Source organism: Betta splendens, chromosome 1 (assembly GCF_900634795.4).
Source record: "Betta splendens chromosome 1, fBetSpl5.4, whole genome shotgun sequence".
NCBI classification, from domain to species: Eukaryota; Metazoa; Chordata; class Actinopteri; order Anabantiformes; family Osphronemidae; genus Betta; species Betta splendens.
In genome coordinates, this window is record NC_040881.3 from 12,769,784 (window position 1) to 12,780,864 (window position 11,081).

Sequence of the window (11,081 nt, forward strand, 5' to 3'; positions counted from 1 at the left end):
ATAAATAGTAAAGAGAATATGCTTTCTCTTGGTGTGGGAAATATAAAGAGGAGACAAAAGTAGGGGGTATTTTGGTGGTTTACACACACACACTTTTTTCTGCAGGGTATTAAAAGCTTAGCTGTGCCACAGCAGAAGCCTGTGGTCCAACAGATGCAGTCGAGCCAAGGTCACTGGATTTATGCACGAGTGCTGTGGTCAGGGGAGCATGATCGTCGCATGTGGAAAGGACTGAACAGAAAGACTTAATGGCATATTATTCTATACTGCTGCCTGTCTGTGCAGAGCAATATCGAGCAGTGGATAAAAGGTGGAGGCCTGTAACACAGACTGGTCTTAAACTGGATTCATTTCATTTAAAGGGAGCTGAGGGTTCCGTGGGTGTTGTTTAAAAGCTCTTGGTGATTGTGATAGTTTACCTTCTCCAGATTCACGTCAGCCTCAACTATCTGCTTCAGTGCGTGACGAGGAAGCGAGGCGTTGTGATGCAGGAAGTGGGAAAGAGTCTCGTTGTCTTGCAAAAAGTCCTTCAGCTTGAAAGCTAAAACCAAACGAAGAGCTTTAAGTCAAACAACTATTAAACATTTACAAACAATGCATTTCTCCCTTTTTAACTACACTCATAATGACTGTGTCAAAAAAGACTGTGTTACAAAGATATACCAGGGCATAAAGAGTGTTGTTATGAAATCCCCACACTTTTCTTATACGACACTTATGCATGACAACATTTGAAACAGGGACAAAATGACGAGGACTCCTTGTACTTCTGCTACATTCCAGAGAAGTCAAGCCATGTCTGTGACGACACGCACTCACTCCCCGTTCTCTTTTCCCATCAGCTATGAGTCTTTACTCCGTCAGGGTTACTACAGATTATTCCACTTCGCTCCAGATGCTGCCTGCCAGTCTTTTCTGGTCTTTCTTTCCTCTCCCTTTTTCTGGCCACTCAAGCTGCTTTGATTATTTTTGTATTTTGTTTAATCTATTCACTCCCTGAGAAACCCGACCTTGACTTTGCCAAATTCCTTTCTTTTGCCAGAGAGCAGGAGGAGCCCTCCCTGCAAGTAGACAGACACTGCACAGAGAGCCAGGTTGTTAACAACAACAGTCTCTTTTTCTTGCTATAAACCATGGCCGTAGCCCTAACCATCTTTAAAATGCCTCTGCCTCCAGTTCCTTCATCTCGCTAAATCATGAACAGTCTGTCTCTTGTAGGCAGGAAACACGTTGCTTCAACTACTGTAAAGTGAACATCCTTTAGAAGGAATTGAAGAGAACAGAGTGTTTGTGTGCGCTGACAGTGCACACATGTGGCGTCGCTCTTCCTTCCTGTGCATGTGTGTCAGTGTAACTTTAGATCCGTGTGTACATGTACACGACCTCAACTCTCGGGGTTGAACAACCAGGGAGTGCTAATGAAGACTAATCAGAGTCCCAGCAGGGAGCCACTGCTCCCATGGTGCATTGCAACCAAAGGTCCTTGAGGACAGACCAGTGCAACCTCTTTAAGGTGGAAATTCAAACAGTATGTTGTCTGCAGAGGTGATTGTACATGTGTGCATTTTATTTCTCTGTTTTGTCTTTTCTGCATGTGTCTATATTTGTGCCGCACACTGACTAGCTTCACTCATCTAACTCAAAAAAGGAGAACACACAACAAGGACGTCACAGCTCCATTTTTGCTGTGTTGGAGCCAAGTTTGTACATGCTCTTGAGTTACCTGTTAAATCAACACAAGCCTTTCTGAATAATAAGTCAGGTCAAAATATGGCTGCTGTGCTGATTCAAGCAGCAGTGACAAAATGGCTGCAAGTGAAAAAGATGAGAGAAAATACAGGACAAAGTGTGCTTCAGTGTATGAAAACTTAAATGAGATACAGGAAATAACAGCACAGTTAACTTAATTTAATGTCTAATGCAGGGATTTAGACTAGACAAGTAAATATCCCCTAAATATGTAACACCTTTGCTTTTGTAAAACAACATCTGGGCAGATTAAAAGCTGCCATGAATGTGATTCCAGTATGTATTTATCTATTTCTTATTGACAACACTGCATGATTCTCATCTTCGACTGTTATATCACATGCATCAGATGCACTGAATAACAATATGACCTGTGTGATTTTACTAGTTTAACTGTAACTGTTTATTGCTCTCCTTTCCACATTTCCTGTTGAATAGCTTAGTAACATGCATCCGTCTCACATCCTTCCTCTTAAAACGTTAAACCTTAAAACCAGCGTAACAATCCACTGATGGCACCCAAACACAATCTAGCAGATGGGTTAAAGCTGGACTGGAATATGAACAGAATGTTCAACATTTACTTTAATTTGCCATGTTGTGTGACCTCTCCCTATTTTCAGGCCATGCTGTTCACTGTAGGAACCGTTGCATAATGTGGAGCAGTTCTGGGCCAAGAGAACAGCCAGTAGCCAAAACAACAAGAACCTCAATTGTTCTGTTTAGTTGCATAACCGCTGATGGTGGACTCTCCCTAACGTACCCCAATATTAACGTCTAATGTAAAATCATGCATCGTAGCACAGTCCCACTGGACTACAGCAATTAACCGAGGCCAGTATTACATTGCCGCTGGTTCCGTTTCCTGCACTCTGTTCTGTAAACCCCTCCCCTGAGATATCCTCCATTTTATCACATTTGTTAATAACATCATTAAATGTTTTTCTGGTGACCTGGAGGTTGTGTCGGCAACTGAGATTTTTCCCATGTCAGAAACGCAAAGGAAAAATGTAAGTGTTTAGCTTCTATTTAGGTGAAGGAGAGTGAGAGCAGAGTTCACCACCCTCTTTCTGATTTATTTAATCAGCATCGTGGAGTCATCTTGCAAGGTGTTCATATGAAAAATGAGGAGCTTTTTGAAACGTTCTGCTCCACAAACCAAAAACGTCAGAACAGCTTGTCTTTACTTTTTACTAGATCTGGATATACAGCGATTATCAGGGTGGGTCACAAGTGCAGCATGGCCCCACAGCGGCTGGTAAGCTATGATAAGAACAGGACACGTCACACCATCAAGACCACTGTGACGACTATCATCTGCATGAGCTGCCACTCAACTGGGTGAACTCGGTCACTAGATCAGTAGTAGTAGATCAGATCATTTAGTGATTTGCAATGATTCAAACTTCACTTGTTTTGTAACATGTGTGTTACAGGGTGTATGTGCAGCACAGGACAGTATACTGTTTAAGTGATCCCAAAGGCTGATGACTGAACTGATTACTAGCTGTTTCTTCAGAAACTAATCAGACAACAAGCCCATAATCCAAAAATGCATTCTTACAAGCAGTGTTCCTCTGCAGCTTCCTCAGGGCCCTCAGCAGCCCCCTGTAGCCCTCGTAGCTTTGATCATTTTGAGAGTACAGCAAGATCTTCTTGGCATCGATGAACAGACGGGAGATTCTAGTGATGTTGGCACAGAAAGCGACAGTTAGACTATTTCACGTTATGACTAAACACAAATAAGATCAGTCAAGAACATCCGTTTTGGATTTCCAGAGACAAAGATTGCATTAAGTAAAACCTTATCATCAATCACAGCACTGCCTCAGTATTGAAGGTTACTCACATAGAATCATTGAAGTTTCCCACCACCCCCGGACTTTCTCCTGGGGTAGGATTACGGAAGCAGGGGTTGTTTGCATTGCAGATGATGCCTTGTACCCAGGGCAGGGTGCCTGCCGAAGGCATGGCCTTGTTGGGGAAGTGGCCTGGAAAACAAAGGTCTCAAAGTAAACAAAAAGTGCAAGACATTTCCACAGATGTGGGAGATACACGACTAACCCTGCACATTGTTAGAGAAGAATTATCACTGCTGAAAAGGCATAAAAATGTATTATTATTATTAATTTAACTGCTATTGCTGCAATTTACTGAGGTGATCCAGGTCATAAACTAACATTTGGTATCTGTAGTTTATTATTTAATTAAATAACCTTGTCTTATTTCAGGAACCTTAGTTATTTCCTTTTCCAAATCTGAAACCAGCTCATTTGAAGTGCTGATAAAAGTTTATGTGCTTTGAACTGATGATAATCTCATTGAGAAACATGGTCAGACTTGTGAAACCAGCTCTGGCACTGAAAAGGGAAATTTATCAGGTTCACACAGTGCAAACAAATATTGACAAAGCTAACAGATTCTTCTGCACCAGTAACATGGAAGCCTTGGATGGCTCATATGTTGATCTTAACAAGAACGTAGAGGCTTGTAACAATATAATGGAACAATAACACAGGTGAATGATCACCGCTAATATTAACATTCAGGAAATCAAACCTATTATATAAAAGGAATTACATAAAAAAAGAGAAACTAAAGTTTGTTCTCATCTACTTACATTCATGTTGTTCATAGGGCGGGTAATGTATTCTGACTGAAATCAGGATGAAAAAGATGAAAAGAGGCCAGATGATCTCAATCAGCAGCTGGATCTAAGGAAGATGGACATCAATACATTAATGAAAGCAGGTTTGGACTCATTACATGGCATCTCAAAACAGAGACAAAGTTTCTGAAATGGTGAATAGTTCAAGGTTTTATTTTACTTAAAGAGAAGTGTGCATGAGGAGGGGGCTGTACGTGTTTGTTCTTTGCCAACAGTAATCCCTCCAAGACTTTGAGTAAAGTATATGAGTTAATAAGGGGAGACAGAGGGCTGCAGGCTTTAGAGGACTATGGGTTTTGTCCATCTGCTCCATATGGCTTCAGTGCTGCAGCTGTCTGTGTCTCAGTCTTAACAACAGGCCAGACATTATTTCACGAACCCAACTGTATCCCTTTGTTAGAAATCACTGGCTGTCTCATTGTGGAGCCGTTTCTACTTGATGGACAAACGGCCTAATTGTATGCAGATAAGAGTCAAACGACGCCACTGACCGAACTGAATTTGATTTACATGACTTTGAGTGTGTGGGCATCAACCAGAACAATAATGGATCTGACATATAAATGTGTCATCATCACGTCTCTAACTGACTCAGTATCATTTCTATCTTTTCAGTCCAAGGAGGAGAATTACATCAACTCTATTGTTGTTGCTGTCTAAATAGGCAGCAGCAGTTTTATTTTCACATAAACATGCGTGAAAACCTTTGTAAAAGCTTTATGACTCATGTGGGCCTAATTCTGATTCAGCAGTGACCCTCTAACATGTGATTGCGGTAAATTGTTAAGGAAGTTACATGTCTGGGTCTTTTTTTTTACTCATATAGAAAAATTGTTTTATTTAAAGTGAAAAACAGATCAAACAAAAAGGAATGTAAGCTAATTTGTCTATGGAGGACTCCTCCCGAGTTCCTATGAGTCGGTCTTCTGAAGGGCTCCTACTTACAGTCTGTCTCCGTCGGTAGGTGAAGTTCTTCCAAAGCAGTAAACCCAGTTGGGTGGAGACCGCCATGTTGCTGCCTTCCCAACCTCACTGAGCACGCTCCAGCTCCTCACTGTGAAGCCAAAAAGCCAATGAATGAATATTAACAAAGCTGGTAATCATGACATAAACAACCTTTTCCTTGTTGCGAATTATTAAGTAACAACCCCTCATTTATCCAACTGTTCTTGTGGAAAGAAAAGTATTTCTTTAAAAAAGCAATATCTACGTACAGAAAGGTCATGTAAAAGCACAACAGAAAGTATTAAACAGTGCCAAGCCTGGCTGACAAAGCTGATGGTGCAACAACAGGACAGAAAGTAATTAGTTGTTATGTGATTCCACAAAAGCAAAATAATAAGATAATAAATTTAGTGTCAAACTAAAAATTCACCTTAAAAAAAAGACACGTTTCCAGCTGAAAGTACAGAAACCCAAGTGAAGCCGGCTGATGAGGTCGGCTGCTAGTCACTGCAAACTGAGGTATGGACTCATCAGTCCAAAGGTCAGGCTATGGTTCAGCTGGGACATGAGTGGGGGGTTGGTGACCTCGAGTGCTGAATGACACAGGTAATCCTTTTATGGTCACAATCGCCACCCTGTTAACACCTATGTGTTACACATAGTACCACATTTGATGGAAATGTAAAATGAAATGTGTTTAACTCCAGCATTCGGTCTGAATGACACATGCCAGTGATTAATCAGCCTCTGTGGGTTTACTGCAACAATGCATCTTTTCTTCACACACTTTACCGGCTGCTTCTTCTTTCTTCCCGCAGAGTCTCTGAAATCCTGATGTGACTGGTAACATGACTGGAACACACCACCCACAAACTCCAGACAGAAGAGGAACTCCGCTTTTACAAAGTACTCAAAGAACAATTACTGGTAACTTGCTAGAATCCAAACCACCGCGTTACCAGGAGTTAGCAAGCTAATTTTGTAATCCTGTTTACACAGACAAACACTAGGTCATCAAGGCCTAAAATCAGGTCACTACACTGAGAGTCTTAACTCTGTAATGAAGTTAATCACGTCAACTCAGGAGGAACCACTGTAAGTCAAGTACAACTAAACACAAGCACAGCAAGGAAGAGAGGTTGTACAATGGCAAATCCAGTTTTAGCTGTAAAAAGAATCACAGAACTCTATTTCTAAATATTAGATTAATGTAAATCTACTATTGATCGATGATTCTCTTCTTTTTCATTGTGTTCCTCTTGTGATTGGAAGCTGCACAAATCGAATGGTAAATCAGCTTTTTTGGCTTTCAACGCCGCCCTTTCTCTCAGCTGACATTTAATTATGCGTTCCCCGGCAGCCTCCAACTACCACATGTGAGACTAATTCATAAGATCACTCCCTTCTGTTATTGTTTTTCGTCCTCTAATAATGGACATAACATTTGTCTTCCTAATGATGTTCCCACATTTCCACACTGGCAGCTGGAGTGAGCGCCCAAGATGTCGCAACAAAAACCAACAAGCGCTGCGGGAACAACAAACAGCACTATCTTCTGTACTGGTACATGCGTCTCTGTGGGTCACCTGATTCATTCGAAGCACACATGAATCTGCCTGACGCGAGTCCCAAATTAAAACGTCCAGACGTTCACAACTCAAGCACATAACGAGATACTTTATCAAACTCTCCCACCAACACAACATCCATGCATATCCTACAGTCAATCAATCGGCAAATCAGAAAAACACAGCACCTTTATACTTGGACTGCGGTGTTGCTGTATGTGAATGGACGACACTGTTGGATTTACACATTTGGCTTCTATTGAATGAATGTCTCCCCTTTCATTTGTCTGATTGCCTGATTTCTCGTGTCTTTAGTTTGTCGCCTTCATACGAGTCATCATTAACAAACGTCCACCCTCATCTTTTTTGTTTTCTGTAATCATCTGGTCTGCTGGATGTTGTGCAGTCCAAATGGTGCAGAGCACTGGTGCCTCTAGTGGTAATCACAAAAACGCTCATTTTTCCTACTTGTTTACCATCAGTTCTCGCTCACGTGTTATATCACACTGAAGGCTTTTCCCAGACCCATTGTCTCCGTCGCGTTTTTAACACGTTTAAAAATTCAACAAAAACTGGAAAATACTTCTTGAATGAAATACTGATAATTGTCTTCTCCTACATGATCAAAGAGCGTCGAAGATTTTGCAGGGAAAAAAAAAACGTTTTCGCTTCTTCAAACCACGAATGAAGACACGAACCAGAGGCTTTTCGTCGACGAGTCACCTCCAGTGCCTTTTATTAACAGTGCGATGCATTGATTTGCTGCACATTTCGACAAAAATGTGACTATTTAACAGACATGTGGGCATGTACATTCTGATAAAGGTGAATCTGTGTCGCAGTGTATTAATGACAGTAAACCTGCATGTGCACAGACCTGTGTGTTTTATTATTGTCTCAGGTTACCTTCGGTCATTTCGCTCGGCGACGCTGACCCAAAGCTGCGTCAAGTCACCCAGAACGACACGACACTAACCACCGAGGCTTCCTCCACCATTGTGCTGGACGACCTTAAAGTACAGCGCGTTCGCTCTTGTCGGATTTAAAATAACGTAATTGACGACAATAGAAGGTGAACTAATATATTTTTTACAGTTTCTTGGTAGGTTTTATCACCTAAGTCATGAGAAACCTTTTATTTCGCACCCCCTGGCCGGAAAAGATACGTCTGCCTGAAGCTGCCTTCACCTTAGTCTCGCTCAAAGAATGTACTGACATAAAAAGAGCAAAAGTCAACTGGGAAACTGTTGTCATTTGTCACCAAATTATTAATTATCACCAACCATGATAGCGTCAATCAATGCAGTTACAATTCCTGTTTCACTTCATGACGTTTAAAAACCTCGGGCACAGTTAACAGACAAAAAAGCGAGCGTCTACATTTTCTTTTATAATTCCTTCACTAAGATACCAGAAACAAAAAAAGCAAAAAAAAAAAAAAACTATTAACGTGTGAGCAAATGTTAAACTAGTGTTTTAACCGTGACACCGCCACAGCTGCGTCTCTTTGTTGCATCTCCAACAAAGAAAGTCAGAATTTTACAAAACAGCCTTTAAAGCAGCCTTTCACACTCACCAGCCTTGGTCCTGGGCGCCGTGGATATCCGCTCCGTGTCCGCTCATAAACAGAAAGCCTTCGTCCAGAGCGAATGATAAATAGTGAATAAAGCGTTCTCCTCTCCTCACGTTCCTCCTGCGCTCGATGTCTGATAACCCTGTTTTCTTTTTTTTTTCCTCCGGCAGCTTTTATAGTGCTGCTCAATGCGGAGCCGAGCGGCGGCACGGGTTACTGTCGGTCATCGTTTGTTGCTGCTCCCTTATAAGGGAAGCACGTGCGGAGTCAAAACATCTCTTAAAGGGCCAGACACGCGGCAGCGCTGGAGAGGCGCGCTGGGCTGTATCTTAATTACTGTCCAGATCAAAAAGGCTGTTAGGAGACGTTTCAAGTGCAGTGGCCAAGGAGACAAAGTGCATGGGACACACTGGTGAACACAAATGAAAAAAAAATCCCAAATATATGACGTAACATAAGTAAAACTGAGCCTGTTACCCACAAAGTAACCATTTATAAAAGCTTATAAAGTGTACAAGGCTAGCTCCAAGTAAAGTGCTGTTTATATGAAGACAGACACTTCTTACTCTTTTTTTCATTTAATTTCAGCCAGCACCTGGTCACGTCTGTGTAACGCTTGTAAAAGCACTCGAACAGCAATCGTTCTCATCTCGATGCGGTTGTGTTAATGAATAGTCACATTCAGAATGAAACAGTTCTAACACTTGGCATAGTCTTGCATTACAGTCCTAGGGCAGTCCTGGTGCTCGAGGGCCACTGCCCTGCTGGTTCTGCAGCTAACCCTGCTCTAGCTACCGCTGATTACCTTGACCAGGAGTGTTCCGTCAATCAGCAGCTGCAAATGCCAACTGACACACATGATCAAGGTGATCAGTGGGGAGCTGATTAAAAAGGCCACTAACTGCAAGATTTCATCACTCGCGACTTTCCGAAGGAAACCTGTGTGATTGCTTTAAATTACTGTTCATCTGTCCGCATGTGCGTATTAACCCTGTGACTCACGGACAACCGGGAGCGTTACCCTGCTGCCCAACGTGTGCTGGAATGGGCTCCGGCCCCACATGACTCTGAACAGGATAAGCGGCTTAGAAAACAGATAGGTGGAGCGGCCAAGTTGCCGCTGCTGCAGCCATCAAACGGCGGCCACAGCTGGACTCGGACAGCTGGACACGTGCAACAACACAAAGCGTGTCCCCTCAGTACCACAATGCGTACAGATTTAGTTGGCACCTCCTGCAATGTAACTCAGGCCTGGAGTCTAAACGACCAAACGTCAGTTTTTAAGAATGTTCTTCATGGAAAGATAGTTGTAATACTCGGGAAAAGTTATTTCAAGTCCGTCTTGTATCAAAAAGCCCAGTTAAAGAAGAATGTGAATAGACTCAGTGCTGTAACTATTGGGCATTCATGTGCTTCATTGTGATTATTTTTAATTTGACCATTAAATGTATGGGACCCTTAATTTCTGTGTCAACACATGAATACGCGTATTGCAGAAGACAGTGGAAGCACTGTTCTGTTCACTGTGTTCAATGAATGTGTCCTCAAAAATGTTCCACCCCACTGACTGTACAATAACAGTGTTGATACAGTCACTGGGTAACTGGACCGCTCTTGGGTCCTGTAACATTCTGTTATAGGGCAACTGTTAACACGTTGTGTGGCTGGCGTTGTGTAATGTTCTGCCACCCACACGTTACCATGAGCATAGGTACGAAAACATAATGTGATCACAAACAGAGAAGCATGAATGATAAAACTGGGTTATAAAGGTGGATTAGCATTAGCTCTGACTAGCATTGCTTGTGTTACATGGTAACAGCATTTCCTACATGTCATCCATTTTTATCTATAATTAACCACTGTGTGGGGTTATCAGTTTCATTACTGGCTGCCAGTTTAAAAAGCTGACGGTGCTGTTACGGAGCAGCATTTTCCTGACCTGTGATCCAGTTTATTTCCTGTTTGAGAGACGCTACGGGAGCCTGGTGTACAGTTCAGTACATTTTATCAATGTACAAAGTGCATGACAGCCATCTGGCAGTCAATACTTAAAAAAAGAAAGCCCCACTATGTTTTATGTGCAACATCCTAGTGGTTCTACACTGTGACAAACACTAAACGCTGATCAATTTCCTGTTGAGAATGTTGCGCGAAAACCTTATTGCCTAATTCTAATATAGTGTATTGCACTCAACTACAGCTACAAATTTACCAATTAAAACTGGCAAGAATAACTTTAAATGTAGAAAACAATACATGCTTAACTGGTGTTGGTACAGTACATGTTGGCTGGTCATTTCTAGAATGGGTACAGTAGGTTTCTCAGCAAGGGGTCTCACTAAATCATGGCCCTCAGTCAGTGTAATTAGTCACTTAATCCATCAAAGAAGCTATAGCACTGTCTGGACGAGAGACGGATCATTAACTTGATTAAATGAAACAATCTGTTTTCAACTGTACCTAAAGACAACTAGAGTGAGACATATAAAGTATTACAAGGACCAAAACAGACAGAATAAATACATTTTAAATAATATATTTAATAATATACATATCTTTTATACCAATTGATATT

General features: G+C 41.7%; 1 protein-coding gene and 1 long non-coding RNA gene across 2 annotated transcripts in view; one reads left to right on the forward strand and one right to left on the reverse strand.

Annotated features, from left to right (window-relative positions):
* The window catches only part of LOC114863520 (phospholipid-transporting ATPase ABCA1-like), a 28,880-nt gene extending 20,177 nt beyond the window's left edge, over positions 1 to 8,703 (reverse strand). The window contains exons 1-6 of the mRNA XM_029164302.3: positions 8,507 to 8,703; positions 5,363 to 5,471; positions 4,370 to 4,463; positions 3,599 to 3,740; positions 3,314 to 3,432; positions 420 to 541 (exon numbers count right to left, since the gene is read on the reverse strand). Coding sequence (XP_029020135.1) covers positions 420 to 541; positions 3,314 to 3,432; positions 3,599 to 3,740; positions 4,370 to 4,463; positions 5,363 to 5,428 — 543 coding nt within the window. The 5' untranslated portion in view covers positions 5,429 to 5,471; positions 8,507 to 8,703. The remainder of the gene's footprint in view (positions 1 to 419; positions 542 to 3,313; positions 3,433 to 3,598; positions 3,741 to 4,369; positions 4,464 to 5,362; positions 5,472 to 8,506) is intronic.
* LOC121202383 (uncharacterized) lies at positions 5,380 to 7,804 on the forward strand. The gene is made up of 2 exons (XR_005897963.1): positions 5,380 to 5,513; positions 6,181 to 7,804. It is a non-coding gene; the product is annotated as an uncharacterized LOC121202383 (long non-coding RNA).
* Positions 8,704 to 11,081: the final 2,378 nt, after the last annotated feature.